This window comes from Hemicordylus capensis, chromosome 2 (genome assembly GCF_027244095.1).
Source record: "Hemicordylus capensis ecotype Gifberg chromosome 2, rHemCap1.1.pri, whole genome shotgun sequence".
NCBI classification, from domain to species: Eukaryota; Metazoa; Chordata; class Lepidosauria; order Squamata; family Cordylidae; genus Hemicordylus; species Hemicordylus capensis.
This window is the reverse complement of record NC_069658.1, coordinates 188,632,846-188,651,537: the sequence shown is the minus strand read 5'-3', so window position 1 is coordinate 188,651,537 and position 18,692 is coordinate 188,632,846. Positions and strand designations below refer to the sequence as shown.

The 18,692-nt window shown below is 47.7% G+C and overlaps 1 protein-coding gene across 3 annotated transcripts in view; it reads left to right on the top strand.

The window, feature by feature from the left end:
* The first annotated feature begins 600 nt into the window (after positions 1 to 600).
* Positions 601 to 18,692, top strand: part of SYN1 (synapsin I) — a 119,812-nt gene continuing 101,720 nt past the window's right edge. For 2 of the 3 annotated variants that reach the window (XM_053289103.1, XM_053289100.1), the window contains exon 1: positions 601 to 1,669. In XM_053289103.1, the coding sequence (XP_053145078.1) occupies positions 1,302 to 1,669 (368 nt within the window). In that variant the 5' untranslated portion in view covers positions 601 to 1,301. The remainder of the gene's footprint in view (positions 1,670 to 18,692) is intronic. The other variant, XM_053289101.1, reaches the window with a different exon arrangement.

The following is an 18,692-nucleotide window of genomic DNA, read 5'->3' as shown; positions in this document are numbered from 1 at the left end:
TGTGAATAATGCATCATCATTCCCTGCTACACAGCTCTATATGAATCTGAAGCTAAAATGGCATGCGTGAAGCAGACCCCAAATTCTCTTTTGTCTAAAAACCCTGGGTTTTTGGTACACTCTCCACTGAGCTATTGCAGATGTAAACTGGAAAGGATGAAAGTGAAGCTCATGTCTTTCCTGGAGACTGTCTGCCCCTTCCTAGGGGGCACACGGTCTCTCATTTGTGAGCCATTCATATATGCTACAGTGCAACGTGACCTGGGGTTTCCTATGAAATACAAACCATCTCTGGACTTTCTTTCCATCTACTCAATTAGTTCATGACATCATCATCTCCATGACATCAATATCAGCATTATGGGCAATGGCACCACCAGAATTAGTTCCGAGGGACAGTACAGCATCATGAGCATCATCAGCATCCTTCTGTCTCATCTCCGCATCTCTGCTGCTGGGTACCAGACTGTACCATTCACACCTGACAGGGAGGGGGTCTGAAGAGATGGATGCTGCGCGCCTCCCCTGTTTCATTGCCTGATGGTGCAGCCCTGCACTGGCTTTGCAGAGGGAGGGGACCAACCACTGCAGTAGGAGAGGGGTGAAGGAAAGGAATTAGGAGAGTCCAACCAGGGAAGAACAGATTAACCGGGCAGGGCTGGTTGCTGGTGATCGCAGAAGGCTTCGAGACTTGGGAGGAGCCGTGCCCGGCTGCTTTTTCTCCTATAGAGATTCCCCCTCCCGGGAGCAGGGGCACAACTAGGACACCTTTCCCCGAAGTTTCTCCCTGTAGGAGATAGGAACCCCCAGGAGGAGAATCTGCCAGAGACCGAGGGAGAGAGGGGGGAAAGAGAGAGGGTGGGGGAGAACGACACCTTTATAGGATCCTTTCCTCTTCTAGAGAGATTCCTTCTACTACAAATCCACCCCCTTCCCCCCTCAAATCCCTTTTCTTGGAGAGGATCCGTGGTAGAAGCATCTCTCTCTGCTTGGGGGAGAGGGTCCCGTTAGGCGATTCCCCTTGAAAGATCTCTGTCTGCAAGGTTGGCTGCTCGGCTCAGCTGCTCCTCTCTTGGGCAGAAGCTTCTTGCAGGGCACACCTTTCTAGAAGAGACTTCCTTCCCTCCGCCGATCAGCCACAGGAAGCCCCCTGGGGGTGTGGGGGGCATCCCAGCCGGAAGACCTCTTCCCCAGAGAGGCTCGCCCTAGGGGCACGCCACATTCCCTCCAGTGACACCCCGGCATAGGAGTCTCCATCGGTAGGACCCCCGCCCTCAGGCTCACCGCCCCTTGGAGCCAAGATGAATTACCTGCGCAGGCGACTCTCCGACAGCAACTTCATGGCCAACCTGCCCAATGGCTACATGACGGATCTTCAGCGCCCGCAGCCGCCGCCGCCGCCGCCTCCCAGCGCCACCTCCCCGTCACCCGGCAGCGTCTCTCCCGCTGAAAGGCCTCCTGCTGCCCCCAGCCCCGGGGCTGGCGGCGGTGGCGGAGGCGGCGGCGGCGGCGCCGGAGGGTTTTTCTCGTCCCTCTCCAATGCTGTGAAGCAGACGACGGCGGCGGCGGCGGCCAGCTTCAGCGAGCAGGTTGGCGGGGTCGCCGGCTCCGGAGGCTCCTCGGGGCGCAGCAAAGTGTTACTGGTGGTTGATGAGCCAGGGACCGACTGGTAAGGAACTGGGGAGGGGAGACGATTATCTGTTCGTTCGTTCGTTCATTCGTTTGTTCATTCATCCTTCCTTCCTTCACTAACTTGATTAAGTCATACTATTAGGACACCAGAACTGGGACAAATAACTAGCTACGTGCCTCCCTTATTATACAATCTTTCGTTCTCTTTCTTTTTGCAGACCTTGTCCTTTTGACAACTTCATGCCATTGCAGTATCACCCCCCCCACACACACCAATTCTGATGAACTGGTTTTATATGGATGGTTTTGTCAGCTTTCCAAACAATTTCATATTGAATTGGACCTTAATGTAAAGGGATTAGACCTTATTGGGCCTCTTTCTCCCCCCATCCTGTTCTCTTTCTGTGTAGCGGGGTGTTTTTAGCCCACACCAACCCACCTATCCTTTCACCATCACTTATATGTCAAAGCAGATAAAGGCAGCCTCCTATCCCTTATTCTCTCTGTATGATTCAGTATTTTAACCCTTCCTTGCCATTTATCTCTTAAATCACATACTCACCTGTAGTTCCACCCATCCTTAGATTTATATTCTGTCTGACCATCCATCCATCCATCCAATTTTTCTTTTGCACTTTTGGCTTCCTACATGCTCTACAGGCATCTGTTGTCTATCAGGCAAGGGTGAGGGAGGTACAAAGAAGGGGAGTGGGGGGCAGGGTGTTAGGGGACTCAGCTCATAGAATGATATTGATTGCCCATCTGGTGGTTTGCCATTGGCTACTAAGGCTTAGCTCAATTCAAGAATGTTGTGGCTTGTCAGCAGTTTATCACTAACAGGCTAAATGTATTAGGAGTAGGGGGAGATCTTCTTTGATGAACAAGACTGGTAGGGACTCTAGTCATTGGAGGAAAAAATAGGAACTGCGGATAAAAAAAGTTTTTCTAACTCAGAGGGAGGACAAAAATGCCAGTTTTGATATTTCAGCTCAAACCAGTAATAGGCCGAGAAATCAAAATACCAACTTAGATTTGCAATAGCAAATTTGGCAGTCCTCCCAGTATACATATTGGGCCTGCCTACCTTCCAATTTAGCTCTGGGGTACTGGGTAGTCTGAATAATTGAACAGGAGGTTCAAGAATTTGCAAGTTGGAAGATCCCTCCCCACTTTAATTAAAGATGAAGGACAGGATGGGGATTCAGTTTACTTTTGCATTGTATTGGTATAATCATTGGACTCCATTATTGAAATGGTATGTGTGCGAGGGGGGGAGAATCTCCTAGCAATGGTCAGCAATATAAAAAATGATTTTTATCATAAGAATGTACTATACTGTATAATTTTGGTCCAAATGTCCAGAGAGTCTCTGACCCTCTGTTCACCTCTCTGCCCCATATTTGCGAGATACCCCAGATTCTTCCTTTTGCCATCACACACCTTCAGAGAAAACATCCTTCTACATTTATCACCAGCACTGCTCATAGTTCCTCTTGAGTCCACCTCTCTCTTTTGCATCGCCCTCTCAGCTTCATTTTGATGTGGAAATTCCCCTACCACAGCTGTGGAACCACTCTGGTCTGTATACTCATTGGGCCATGGTCCCAGTTTCCCAGAAGTCAACAGGTAGAGTAGATTCCACACAGCTGTGACTTCTTTGCAGGAGAAATTAGATCCACTTGGTTAGGGAAGTGCAGGCCTATAGGCATCAGCTCACCTCCCAGTACTAAGATCCTAGGGCTGATTGGTATGATACTTCCCATGGGATTCAAGGACATAGACACACATATCCTGCCTTCCTCCTGCTGTGCTGTTGCACCATTGCCTAATTGTGTGTGTTTCATCCGAACCACCCCCCAGACCTGATTTAAATACTCCTTTAAAGTAGCCATTTATATTGAATGTGGAGAGGTAGCTTGGATGAACCACTTCTCAATGCAAATAGGTGGCAGTGCTTTGGTGTGCTGGGAGTGGGTAGCAGGATGTATGTGCTCTTGATGCTCTCACATCCCTAATCACATGGGAGGTGCTGGGCTGGTCAGACAGCATTGTCCGAACTGGTCCCCATGCTGGAGAACAAGTGGCAATAGATATGCTATAATGACAGGTAATGAAATCAAACTGATCAGTCTTGGGTCTCCTGAGTGAGGTGTACCTCCTCATGGTAGGAACTTTCTCTCCTTTGTCCTTGATGTTTCTACGAGCCCAGGGCAACCTTACAGAGTGAGAGAAGGAGTGTGAACTCTCCCAAGATAATACACTTCCAAGTGTAAGAGGAAAAGAGAGGATGGGGACCTCAGGTTTAATAACTTACGAGATCTTATTCTGCCCTTCAGATGACATGAACACACACATATGCACACACACACAGTTTAAAAACAAACAAGGATTTTTTTAAAGACAGCACTCCCACTGAGCTTTGGAAGTGAATGAATCAGGATGTGGTATAGGTCCACTCTACAACAGGATTAGAACATGAGCTAGGCAAAATCATGGAAGACAAAAGTATCAGGAGCTATTAACACTATGCCAATCTAGATACTTATTTTGTTTAAAATAAGGGAAATCAACATGAACGGGTTGAGCCAGGAGGATAAGCCCGCCCAACCCATATCAAAACATTCATGAGGCCTGCCACTAGATCAAAATCCCCTGGGAAAACAATCAATTCATTGTGACTTCACCATGAGTTAAACACTGATTGTGTTAATCAGTTCAGAAATAGGCTAGATGTACATCCTCCTACTCTTAAGAAATAGAATTCCATAGAATTGAAGGAGTAGAAATGAACTGAAGGAGTGTATACTATATTATGTACCTCAAGTCTGATACCGGCCACTGCCAGAGGCAAGACACTAGGTTGACAAATTATTGGTCTGACACACTAAGGCTTATTGGGGAAGGGAGTTTATTGTTTGGCATATTCATCTTCCAGTGCCATAGCAGAAGGTGTTTCTTCCAAGATCAGGCAAAGTTTTCCAGTCTTTAATGCCTTTGAATGACACATTAAGCTTGATTAACAGGCAAGGGTTGATCTGCAGGAAAAATCCCCGTGGCTCTTCATTTTCAACAGTTGTGGAGCTGTGGAGCCACTCTGGCCTACAAACTCAGTGGTGCATGGCCCTCCATTATCCCAGCAGACATCAGATAGAACAGATGCTGTCTCATTATAGCTAGGGCTGCTGGCTGTTCATTATTTTAAATGGACTGTTCATATTTCAAGAGCTCTGCCTGTAATAAATAGACAGCCTATAACAGATGGAGTTGGTCCAGGTTTTTGTGTGAAGGCAGAATTGGGTGTCCAAGCAAACTTCAAGCGGTCTACCTTCCATTTTAGAACCTGAGGGGGGAAAGGGCTTCTGCTTAAAAGCAGCAAAGACCAACAAGGAGTATACTTTTCACAAATCTCAAACATTAAGACTGTTTTATAGAAATACAATACAAAGAGTTATTTTGTTTGTTATTCCAACTTCTAAGACTGAATTTGTTTTTGAAGAATAATGAGGACTGTCATGGCCATTAGGCATAAGAGGCCTAGGTTCCACCAGCAGCATCTAAATAATATATAGAAACCAACCACTTCCAACATTATGCCACACTTCAGTATGATCAAGGAACAGAATCCAGGAGGGGGCTGTACAGACAGAAGCATAGTTTGTTCTTAATGCCTGGGGTTACCTGGAGCAGCAGGGAACAGGATTAGCCCCTCTCTGCACTGATGCCGACTGCATCCCATTCTTGTCTCACACATAAGTGAATGGCTGCCATGAATTTTTAGGAAGAACTTAGCATTGCACTAGGGCACAGTGTTATAATGGTGGCAAACCTGCCTACTACAGCAGACACTAGGTGGTCTGTATCTTGGTGAAGCCATGTCCTTCTTTCTGCTCCTGAAGATATACCTTCATGGTATCTGGGAGGCAGTCTTCCAGTCTCAGCAGACTTTGGGATGAAGCTTGGGTTGCCAGCTTCTTTTCTTGGCAGGACTCCTCCTCACAGCAGGCAGAAATCCACCCCCCACCCTCCATTCCCGCTTTTTAAATTTTGGCATAGAAATGCAGTGATGGAGGGAAAAGCTTCAGCCAGTGATATTCTGAACATTTGGTTCCTGGAAGCTGAAGTTTAGTTGCAAGAGGATTCTTCTCTGTTGACCATATAAGAACAGAAGCCCAGTTTCTTGATGTTTACCTGGCCTGGCCAATCCAGAGGCATTATATTGCCTGCCAATCACAGCACAGTTGATGCGGCACAGGACTATTCCTTTCTGTGCCCGAAGAGGGCCCTGCAGCCCAAGTATGTGCAGTCCTAAAGCCAAACAAGGTGTGCAGTCCTAAAGCCAACCCCTTCTTGGGGGTTGTTTGTATTTTAGTACTGCAGCTGTGTGGGGACCTGATCTGGTTTGGGACCACAGGGTGGGAAAACCTTTTAATTTGGGGCTATTTTCCTGCTGCGAATCTCCCCTCCAGGCAACTATCAGTCTCTAAAAGTGCCATTTGCTGTCATATCATACTTTACTAGGGTCCCTAGCAGCTTCAGAGGGTTGTTTTTCAGAGGAAAAGTGGCCCAGAATTAAACACTCTCTGTGCTGCAGTCCTGATTTGGATCGATTCCCTGTGAGGCTGTTATTGTAAGACAAAGCAAACCCCAAACTAGATGATGATATGTTTCAAGTCATGTCTAGTTTGACCCCTAAGTGACTTGCTCCCTGGCTCAGGCCGTGAAGCTTCAAATGCAAGCCCCAGATCCTGGAGGCACAGGAGCAAAATGTTGGTGACCCTAGAGAAAGCAGGCTTGGGGCAATGGTAGTTGACTGTGCAGCCTGTAGCTTTAATTACAGCTCCTTGGACACCCCTTGCCCTGGGGGTGGAGTGTTTGGCTTTGGACAAAAAATGAAACAAACACCAGGGCACAGTGTTCTCAGAAGTGGCAGACCTGCATCTGGGCCGTACCACTTTCTTGTGCAGGTGAGAGCTCACATCATGGAACACTCTCTTCCATATCCCCAAATGCCCTCTGCATAGAAAATTAGGTATTCGGGAGAAAAGTTCTCACCTAGTCTTCTCCCTGGCATGCTAATTTTCTATGTGGAAAGGGTTTTTTTTAAATTAAAAAAGAGGAGTGTTTTGTCAGGTGAACCCCTGCCTGCACTCTGAATTGATACAGGTTTCAGTGGCGGTACCAGAACAAAAATGGAGGAGAGGCACAGAAGGAGCAGAGAGCATTTATGGATGGGTGAGCCGTGTCCCACATGTTAGATTTCTGATTGAAACAGAAAGCGGGGGGCAAACTGCTCGTCTGAGAGGATGCTTGGTTGGCTGCCCTTGGTCCCACCACCCCAGGCTTAAGACCTCAGGACTCTGATTTGGTGCTTCTGTCTCCCCTTCTGTGCTCAGTGACAGTGACGCAGTATCTGCTCATGAGCTTGTTCTGCTTCTAAATCCTGAGCACCCAGGCTTGCTGTTGGCATAGCCTTGTTCTCCTCTGTGGCTTATACACAGGTGCTCCCCCCTGGCTCTTTGAATTTAAATCCATGCCTGTTAGGGGCCTTGGGGGGCAACCACGCCACGGTCCTCTATAAATGTAGTGTGTGATCCAGCCAAAGTGAAGCTCTTTAAAACTCGGTTTTAATAGCAGTGATTTAAGCACAGCATCCTTTTAACCATTGGAGAGACCCAATTTATTATATTACCAGACTGGGAGTTTTTATGGGCAGCCTGTTGGTGCCATTTGATTTTATGTCTAGCTCTGCCCTATATACAGCAGGTCTTTCATTTCCCGCTACCTGTCTGTCAGCTCTGGTGTCTGTGCTTTGTGATGTATATGTGTGTTTGCTGGAAGACGGGGTGGGTGGTGGGGGGAGCAGAATAAATTGTTACACACAGTTGTCCCCCTTTCCTCTCATTGTGGTATGGTCCCTCCCACTTGCTATCTAGTTCCACCTCTGCGCCTTCTGTTCCCAATTGGCGCAGCCCCAAAAGATCCTTCAATCGAGAGCCACATGGCTTATGCCAACTGCCACCCTGAAGTTCTTGGCATGGGTATGCCAGCCCTGGATGGGTGGGGATGGGAGGCTGTTTAAGACCTAGGGACCCTCACGATGGCAGGGACTGACAGTCACTTGGACAGAGGCATCTGTAAGCAGGGACTGGAAGACTGGATATGGAGGAATATAAACATGAATGTGGGCCAAGTTTATTCTGTGAATTAGCATGATGTGATTTATCCAGCCTGAGTGTGTCAAATCCCAGCAAGCGCTGCCAAGGTTGAGATTGTCATAGTAGGCCAATTGGCCATCTGTTCTGCATTTGCTATCCTATCTATCTATCTATCTATCTATCCTTACCGACTGACCGACCAACTTACCCATCCTCTAGAAAAAACATATGATTGTTTCTCCAGTATAGGAATCCAACATATCTTGTAACCCTTCTTTACACAATCATTTAATGTAAAGAATTCACTGCCACAAGATGTGGTGATGGCTTTTAATTTGGGGGAAAGAGAGGATTTGGGGTGATGGCTTTGGGGGAAAGAGAGGATTAATGAGGAGCATCGCTCTTTCAGTTGTTATGAAGCTAATGAAACCTCCATGTGCAAGAGGCAGAGGATGTCGAAATGTTGGGTGCTTGAGGGCTCTCACCTTCAGGTCCTGCGTGTGAGATTCCCAGAGGCATCTGGCTGGTTGTAACTGGGAAACAAACCATTGGGCTAGGAGGATGGTCGGATTCAACACAGCAGTCCTAACATTCTGAGAGAGAGAGAGAGAGAGAGAGAGAGAGAGAGAGAGAGAAATTTGAGATTTGATATGATTGAATTTGGTTGTCCAAGTGCTTTGTTCTCACCTTGAGTGTCCTTACTAAAAGAGCAGCATTGCATTCTGTCTTGTTGGAATGACTTGTCTTTAGAGAGGCTCCCTAGAACTCTGCGGCTGGCTTGTTACTATACAGCGTGACTCAGAAACACCCTGCTGGCATCACCAGGGTTATAATAATAACAACAGAAAGCTAAGAGCATCAGCTTGGATGCAGAACCCAACCAGACTGCTGCTCGCTGGTGTGGCAGAGGGAAGGAAGCAAGAGGGCCTGAGTGAAGAAGAAGAAGAGGCAATATCACATAGTTGTGCTGTGCCCCCCCAACGGCCTGCCCTGCCCCTCTGCTTCATACCCGCCATGTTCTCCCTCCTCCAGTGTGTGCGCTGGGTATCCTGTTTTGTCCTAGCAGCTGCAGCTTCAGGATGATTACACTACGGGGAGCGAGAACCACCATCATTTGTCACAGGCGGCTTTGGATCCCTGCTGGGGAGGATGTGTCAGGAAGCAAAGGCTGTTGTTTCACAGCAGGGCAAGATGGAGGGTGCCAATGCCTTGAGGGCTGCGGCAGATATCGAGAGAGCCCTCAGGAGGTGCAACCAAGGCCCTGCTCCCCTGCTGCCTCCTACACATTGTGTGGTGCTGAGCTGAGCAGGAGATGATCAAAAGGTGCACGGTGTATGTCGTGCAGTCTCTTATACCCTTCTCAGGCTGATTGTCCTGAGCCATAGAACCTCCAAGTCTTTCTTGAATCCAGTGGAGTTCTTTGCTCTGCAGCGTTTAACCCTGCACGGACTCTCTGTTTCTGGCACACACTGGTCCGCATAGCCTATTATTTGTGCGCTCAGGCTACGGTCTGCATAGCTTGAGTGCAACCCTCAGAAAGAATTGTCATGCTTTTAAGAACCCAAGAATAGCCCTGCTGGATCAGGCCCAAGGCCCATCTAGTCCAGCATCCTGCTTCGCACAGTGGCCCACCAGATGCCTCAGGGGAGCCCACAGGCAGGAGTTGAGGGCATGCCCTCTCTCCTCCTGTTACACCCCTGCAACTGGTAATTTCCCTTTTGGCCACTTGCTAGATTGGAGGCTGGAAAGGCAGAAAGAGATGCCATCCAAGCCATTCTGGATGTCTTAGCATCTGTCCTCTGTATCACTTGGGATGGTGGAAGTTGCATTAGAGCACATGTGTGCTCTGTGGCTACAGAGTTCTTGTGAATGCAAATGCATGCTTACTGAGCCTTCAGACAGAGGTATGGAAGTGCCAGGCATGCCGGCCACCTCTCTTTACCAGGGTGTAAAGTGTGTTGTCAAGCCAATTTCGACTCCTGGCACCCACAGAGCCCTGTGGTTTTCTTTGATAGAATACAGGAGGGGTTTACCATTGCCTCCTCCCACGCAGTATGAGATGATGCCTTTCAGCATCTTCCCATATCACTGCTGCTCGATATAGGTGTTTCCCATACCAGTGGAATTCGAACCAGCAAACTTCTGCTTGTTAGTCAAACATTTCCCTGATGCGCCACTTAAGGTGGAGCTTTACCAGGAACAGTCCCTACTCCCCCCCCACCCCCTGTGTCTGTCCCAGGTCAATCTCTGCCCCTATTTTTGCCTTTTGAATTGTCGGTTAATGTGAGATGCTAAAATTGTCATTGTTCAGGGTTCGGCTCCGCCCCCCCCGCTCTCAAGCAGGGATGAATGCTTCTTGTCTCTGGTGCATATGCATGTGCATGAAGACTAAAACGCCATATGGTTTACAGCCTGCCACTTCTTCACACTCTGGAGCTGCTCAGGTATATTTTGAACTGTTGACAACAGATTGTGATGTGTCCCCCACTTTCCTAAGTGGTTAGAATTTCGAAAGGTAGCACTGCCTGGGTTTGGCATCCTTTGGAGGAAAGATCCCTGGAGGATTAGGATGCCTTTGTAATATTTGGTTTCTTTACAAATATACATGCTGAGCATCAGGTGGAGGTGAACAACATGTGCTTCTGTAAGACAGTGCAGATCACATCAGATTCCCAGAGAGAGATCTCATACCCCAAGAGGCTTCAGGTCTTGACTCTGCCTAATTTGTCTCCTCCAGTCCCTGTGTTTCTGTGTCCCAGAAGCTGCAGACTGTACTTTTTCTATATGCTATATCAGCTGTTCCTCTTGGGGTGGGGTGGGCCTTATCCAGGCCTGCTGGCTTCCCCACATTCTAGGCCAGGCCTGCTCAACTTAGGCCCCCCAGCTATTTTTTGAACTACAACTCCCATAATCCCCAGCAACAGTGGCCAATAGCCTGGGATGATGGGAATTGTAGGCCAACATCTGCAGGTGGGCCGAAGTTGAGCAGCCCTGGTCTAGGCATTCCAGAGCCATGGCTGTATATCTCCCAACCATTCATTCCCATTAAGAGACATGGACTGAACATTAACACAAGCATCCTGGGTGATTACCAGTAATCTTCTCCCTAGCAAAGAAATGGCTGACCAGCCACCATGGCACCACTGTAGGAGAAATGAGGTTGTTTTAAATAGATCCGTAATCAAAAGAACAAATGCCATTTTGGCTTGTGAGTTAGTAGGGGAGAAGCTATGGCAGAGTAAGTGAATAAACACAGAGCAGACAGCGCCGTAGAGCCTTCAGCAATGTGTCATCATGGCAGAGCTCAGGCAATGACTCATGTGGCGAAAATAGGGGTGTTGCAATTCTGCCCCATTTTAATTGGTGACATGTTGGAGGGCATGCTACCAGTATGGTGTAGTTGTTAGAGTGTCAGACTAGGACTTGGGAGGCCCAGGTCCAGATCCCCACTCAGCCGTGATGATCACTGGGTGACCTTTGGCCTGGCCCCTCGCTCTTGGCCTTACCTGTCTCACTGGCTTGTGGTGAGGACAAAATAGTGGGGGGAGCCAGGTGTGCTCCTCTGCGTTCTTCGGAAGTAGGGTGGGGTGAAAAATGAAATACATTTTGCAGGGTGCATCTGTCAGAACTACAAATGTGTGTTTTGGTGACCCGGTTGTCACGCAGGCAGCCTGGAGCAGAACCCCTCTCTTTTAGCTGAACGACTGCTTATGACCTTACCCCAGGTATCTTCTGAGTAAGGGCAGCATTTTTGGGAACAATTCCCCACAAAGCAAACACCCTGAAACTGAGTTGCAGGGCACCAAACACCATGCTCAAGTGGTCTATGGGCAGGCAAGGAAGCTTTCCTTTCACAAAGGAAAGACACTCTGCTTGTGCTCAGGGGCAATTTACTCTTAGGTCATTGTTTTAATTTATTTCTGAGGTGTGTGTGTGTGTGTGTGAGAGAGAGAGAGAGAGAGAGAGAGACTCTGCACATGCTCAGAGGCTGTGACGGGACCGGGGAGTAATCTCTGTGTCTCATTACAGAGGCACTCAGCCCAAGACGCCAGAGTCATTGTAAGCAAAAAACGGCTACCCATGGGAGCTGATGCATGGATGAGTACAAGCGATCTTTGGGGTAGCTGACAATAATTGCTGAGGAGCCTCTGATAAACTTGTAAGGCACCTCTGTGTGCAGAGGCAGTAGAGGGCATAGCTCTCTGTCTCCCTAAGATGGCTGTAGGATCCTCATAGCTGCAGGTTATACCCTTACTTACATTGTCTTTTTCATTTGAAAATCCATTCCTTGATCATGTGTATAGTCTGAGGGTGTATTCCTATGATAACCATCAGGGTGTGTAGTGGTTGTGTAAGATGTCTCCCTGGGCCAGGTCTTAGGCCTGCGGATGGTGAGCTGGTTGCCATGCACAGCCTGCAACCTGCAGACCCCCTGCTCATGACTGACTGAGAGGGCTACCGGGCGGGGCAGCGGGGAAGGCTGCTTAGACTTCCCTTCCCTGCAGACGATCCTCGGTCTGTGCTGGGTGTGTGGATCGCACGCCCACACAGACACCAGCTGCCCCCGGCCATGTGGGGTTTGGGAGCCATTGCCTCAGCCCTCGGAACTCCGGCCATTTTGGGGTTTGGGATACATTGCCTCAGCCCTCGGAACTCCCATCACGCACCACGTGAGTGCAGGGTGCATTGTGAGCCACCTCGCACTTAGCCTGGGTTAAGGACACCCTCACACCCTTAACCCTGACTAAGCGGTGGGCTTCCTAAGTGGGTTGACCGCCTGACACTACTGCCAGGCGGGGCTTACCTTCTGGCGGCACACCCACGCAGCCAAGAGTGGGCTGGGCTGCCTTGGCCTGCTCTTCAGCCACGTGTGTGAACAGCCTCATAGTGGTTGGCGGTCAGTGACAGCGTGCAGGGGGATTTGGGACTGTCGTGCTAGGGAAACGATGTGTTCCAGTGCATGTTAAAAGCTTATTCCTGCGCGTGGCGGTGGATGTACACACAGTTGGCTCTCCATGAGTTGGGAGCCAAGAAGGCTCTTCAGGAGGTCAGCATGTATTGAAGTGGTTGTGAGAACAGGTCTTGATGGAGAAGGAAAAGAAGATTATTATTTCAGAATATTTAGATACCACGTTTCAAGAAAAACCAATTCTCAACACAATTTACATAGCAAAAGAAATAAGCATACGACTCCCTATCCCAAAGGAGCTCACAGTCTAAAAGGAAACACAAGGCCGACATCAGCGACAGCCACTGGAGAGTCGCTATGGTGGCTGAATCGTTTCAGCTGCTCTCTCCCTGTTACATAGAAGGAGAGCCACCGCTCGTAAAGGTGCCTCTTTGTCCAGTTAGCAGGGTTGATATGAGGACTTCGGTTCCCAGGATGCTTGGAGGATTGATCGGAGGCAATGGGGAAAGAGATGGGCAAGGAAGGCTGTGGACGATAATACTTGAACTATGTGGAGAAAGTAAGGGCAGCCCTTAATGAAATCCACAAGTCCCACCCCTGATTCCTCCCCCCAGTTTTAGCAACCATCTTGCCATAACCTTCTAAGAACAGAAGCTCAGTGAGCTGTCAGAAAAAGTAAGGGGGAGAATCTCTTATGCCCCCAGTAACTTGAGCACTGGCTGTGGAAATGTTAGTATCGTAATCTTGCTTGATGTACCCTTCTTTGTCAGAAAGAAAGAAAGAAAGAAAGAAAGAAAGAAAGGGACTTTTTTTCCCAACTCAATGATTGCATGTTTCCTCCAGTAGGGTTCTGGCTTTTTATTTATTGCATGTGGGAGGCACTAGGGAATGCAAACTGGGTCAGGCTGGGGGTGGGACTTTGCAGACACCAGCTAATAGCCAAAATATTTGTTTTTACACTTGTGCCCAGTTATAGGAAATACAGTGCAAGGAGATAGATAGACAGATAGATAGAGAGACTTTTTGGATCAGGGAGGATTGCTGGGGTTCAGGTCTACATTTGACTTGGTAGCCCTGTGTAGAGAGATATTTGGAGGGCAGTTATGGGTACTCAGTGGCATAGGGAATACACTCTACATATGCTCAAAGGCACTTTCTTTATTTTTAAGTATACATGTTCCATGGCTGAACATGGCACCAGAAAATGATTCTGAGGTAAGGAAAACACTAGTCCCAATGAATCTTTGGCAGACTGAGACCTGACAGACAACTATTTTTGTGCTTTCTTTTAAGGTGTGCATGCACGAGAATTTCTTACTCTCCACAGTTTGTCATGATGGCCTGTCTCACAATGTGCAGAAGAACAAGATGATGCACATGAGGTGGTAGAGTGGACTCTAGCACTTCATCCTGCAGGTGGGGGAATCACATTTCGTAATGCTCTCTTTGTGTAGAAAAAAACCACCACTCAGTTCCCTGCAACTAAAATACTAGCACATTGTGGGGTAGGGGTGGATCTCACCTCATTTTCTTACTTGCTATGCTAGTTTTATACTTGCAGGGAATGTTTCACAAATAATGAGGACTGAAGTGCTACGGTCTATTCTACTAACAGGACTCAACCACATTGTTCCCATCCCATTCTTTAGCATACATGGAGCTGGCTGTTAATTCTAAACCAGAAGTGCTGGTATAAGTGTCCAAAAAGCAAGTGATCATTTGCTTCTAGTACCCCTTTATGTGTAGTGCCATCCCCCGCCCACCCGATAGATAACTTTACTTTTTGAGAGGCAGAAATCTAACTGGTGGATCTGGCAAGGAAAAATAACACACTAGCAATGCTTTAACTATAATGAGCCATGGTGGGAGAGGTGTGTGCTGGTCCAGCAACAGCAGGGAGTGTACAATTGGTGAGTCACAGCCTGACTTAAGGCGGAGTGCAGCAATTGTGCCACCACCACAATCAACTTTTGGAGAGAGATCAGGGAGTGGAGTAGGGCTGTAGCCTGTAATCAATTTAATAATTAATCAACTAGAGCTACGCAGGACAATCAGGGCCTTTTTTTAACGTTGGGCGGAAAGGGCAATTGCACTGGGCTCCCACACACTGAGGGGGGGTGGATCCAAAATATGGTTTAGTATTTGAAATGATCACATCAATCATTTTCATTCACAGCTGTAAAACTAATAAGTTAAAACATGGTCCCAGGATCAAGAGTTACAGCATTTCAGTATTTTGGATGATTACATTGGCATAAGATGCAGTTGCACAAGTGCAAACATTGCACAAATGGAGTCTCCATTTGTGCAATGTGGTTGTCCCTGTGGTTGTCTTTGGCCCTGTGGTTATCTTTGGTAGAATACAGGAGGGGTTTATCATTGCCTCCTCCTGCACAATATGAGATGATGCCTTTCAGCATCTTCCTATATTGCTGCTGCCCAATATAGGTACCAGCGGGGATTCAAACCAGCAAACTCTGGCTTACTAGTCAAGTAATTTCCCCGCAGTGCCATTAGGTGGCTTCATTTAACCACTGTGCTATTTAAATCTGCTGTTTCTTATTGTTTGCTATTCAGTTATCTATATGTTTAATTCTCTTGGGACCACGTGTGCCCAGGATTTGGTGGCGGAACTCTCGCGACACGCAGCGAGAGTTCGGGACTGAGAGAAACATCGGTTGCGGGTTGGAGAAGTCCGGAGGAGGAGGCTGAGGGGGTGCCACCCCGGCGGCTGGGGGCGACTAGTGAGGGTGGTGAGAGGAGAGGAGGCAGCGGGAGGCTGAGCCGCTCTGCCGAGAGGAGCCCGGCTGGGTGGGTGGCTCTCCCGAAAATGGCCGGGCGGAGGCTGGTGCAGCAACTGGGGCTGTTGTGGCAGGCATGGGGGCTGGGAGGGGGGGAGAGCGGCAGAGGAGGCGGACAGCGGGTGAGGAGGAGGCGGCGGGCCCTGGCAGAGGAGGCGGCCAGCGGGCAAAAATGACAGGGAACGGACTGGGGTGGAAGGGGGGGGGGAAGTGGCGAGGAGAGACTAGCGGCACAGATGCTGTGTGCTGGTTCAGCTAGTTGTTATTATTTCTGTTATCTTTATTGTATGTTGTTTTGAGTGTGTGTGTGTGTGTAGTGGTTAGAGTGCTGGACTAGGACTGGGGAGACCCGAGTTCAAATCCCCAGTCAGCCACGATACTTGCTGGGTGACTCTGGGCCAGTCACTTCTCTCTCAGCCTAACCTACTTCACAGGGTTGTTGTGAAAGAGAAACTCAAGGATGTTGTACACCGCTCTGGGCTCCTTGGAGGAAGAGCGGGGGATTCCTGAAAATATGTTATTCTAATACATGGATAATTATATGTTATATTTAATCTTATAAAACTTGCCCTGGTTGGGATCTTTTAAATATTTTTATATGGAAAAAATAAGAAAAAGAAAAGCAGCCAAAAGAACCCCTTAAATAAAAATACTCTGAAGTCTATGTTATTTATTGACATTTACTCTCAGAAAAGTGGCTGACATCCAGACTAAGTTACTCAGTAGTATTACTCAGGAGTTATTCTAAAGGACTACTTAATTTCAGTAGACCTTCCACTGAGTAATTAAGCCAGGATGTCAGCCAGTGTGCTTAGTTGATTAATCACTGTGTGGTTTTTGTGTGTGCATGTATCAGGTTTTATTGGGTGATGCCAAGCTAAAGGCATTCATGTATGTTTCAAAGGCAGTTTTGGTTTTGAGTTGTTGCTGCAATAGGGTTCTTTTAAGAAGAAAAAACATTAAATATAGCCTTTCCTTCTAAAAGGAAGAAACAAAAGTGGCAGGCTTTATTAAATTATCTTGCACTTTGCTCAGCATCTCAAAAAGACACTTAAATTGAGGTTCCGTTGATATGCAGTTTATTTAAATTTAATGGAGTAATTAATTGTTTAGTCACTTAAAAGGCAGATTATTAGTCAAGCAAAAATTCTTTAATTGGTTGCCTAAAAAGGAGTGGGAAGGAGAAAGATGGACAGGGAGAGACAGAAGGCCACAATAGACATGATGCGTGACGCAGACTCCCAACACATCTTGTTTTAACTGTAAAGCAGCCACAGGAAGCTCCTATTTTTATCAGAGCACAGTGCTAGGGTGTTCAACTCTTCCCCTTGCACTGCTTTCCTAATTTAAATGCCCCTCTCCAAAGCTGCTATTAGCCCTGCTACTGGGATGCAGGCAATGTGGAGGTTCCTGTATTTCCCCTAAGTGATAACAATAGCAGCTTTGCTATGTGTGAGATTTAAATCGGGGAGATGATGGTGTGGGGAGGAAGGCTTAAACATCGCCTCCCTGCTACTAGTGCTTCAATCCAATTTGGAGGCATCTCCCTCCCATCTGCCTTATGGTAAAACAAGCGGAACCTTCAGGAGACCTGATTGTGTTTTGGCCCAGAGAGAAGTTGGGAAAGAGGACTAAAAAGAGGACTGCTCTAGATAAACGTAGGTAAAGGTGAAGTGTACCGTCAAGCCAGTTTTGACTCCTGGCGACCACAGAGCGCTGTGGTTGTCTTTGGTAGAATACAGGAGGGGTTTACCATTGCCTCCTCCCACACAGTATGAGATGATGCCTTTCAGCATCTTCCTATATCACTGCTGCCCGATATAGGTGTTTCCCATACCAGTGGAATTCGAACCAGCAAACTTCTGCTTGTTAGTCAGACATTTCCCTGATGCGCCACTTAAGGTGACGATAAACACAGTAGAGGTTAAAATAATGTGCGATACGAGTATTTACCAGGTCTACACATATAGCAGAATGAGATGGTAAAATCCTGAGGTGGTAGAATTCGCTATACCGCTTCAGACTGTACAATTCCGCATTCAGGGTGGGGTACAATTTTTGAATGTTCCCCTATCTAAACACCTCCCTGCAAGTAAAAACCATTGGGGAGGAAAGTGCTAAATGTAGCCTGTTCTCTGTTTTGCTACTTTTCTGCTTCCAGATACTTTTTTGTTTAGGGGAACATTCATTCATGTGGCCCACCACCTGCAATAAGAAGTGGTAGAACCCTACCATTTCATTCAGGGGCGTGTAGACAAGGCCCAATTTATTTATTTATTTATTTATTTATTTGCAAGTTGTGTGGTTATAAAGGGTTCCTTGATCTGGAAAGGCGGAAGGCTATTAGGTTGGAGTGCCTGTTTCAGCGGAAGATATGGAGATTAGGCATAGTTCAGTATGTGGAACAGAAACATTTCAAAATAACCTCCTCCTCAACCATTCATCCCTTTTGAAAATAAATAATGATCTGAGCAAGGCTAGCATTAGGGGGTCATCATTGCTGGCTAGCTGCCAAGGACCCAGGACCCTCAGCTGATCTCTGAGACCACCTCTCTGTTCCTCATCTGGGGGTGGCACTGCTGGAGCAACTCTCTTGGGGTCCATCCAGGCAGGAGGGGGCCCCCTGGAACTCGCCTTGTGCGTGAAGTGTCTGAAAGTGTATATAGTTTAGTAGGGGGTCAATTTTAAGGCTTTGGTATCAGGAGGGGGATGTTTGCACCAAAAGTGCCGGCCTTACCATGTAGTGGGCTGCTTTCAGTGGCACACTGTGGGCCAGTTCTCAGCAGCAATGTGGTTACTCTTGATAACCCCTTTAGTGAAGGCTGGAAGGAAAGTGAAATGGCACCATGCTACTTTTCCTTCCTGATAGAAAACGGAGGGAGGGAGGAAGAGGGATTTGGAAGAAGGCAGGAATTGGGGCTTTGATTTTAATAGTCAAAAAAGGAGAAAAGAGAGGGAGGGAAGCCATTTGGTGTTCTGCTTGAGGCAGAAAAATCTAGTGGGCAGGCTTTAACAGGTGTGCATTGGGAAGAAATTCAGCTGGCAAAGCTTTCCCCAGCAGAGATGCAGTAATTGTGAGGAAGTTACCTGTTGATTTTCTGCCTGTTAAGAGCAAATAGCCTGGGCGGGGGGCGGGGGGAGACTTACAACCATACTAATAGAGTAGGGAGATTGTTGCACTTCTAATGGTTGATG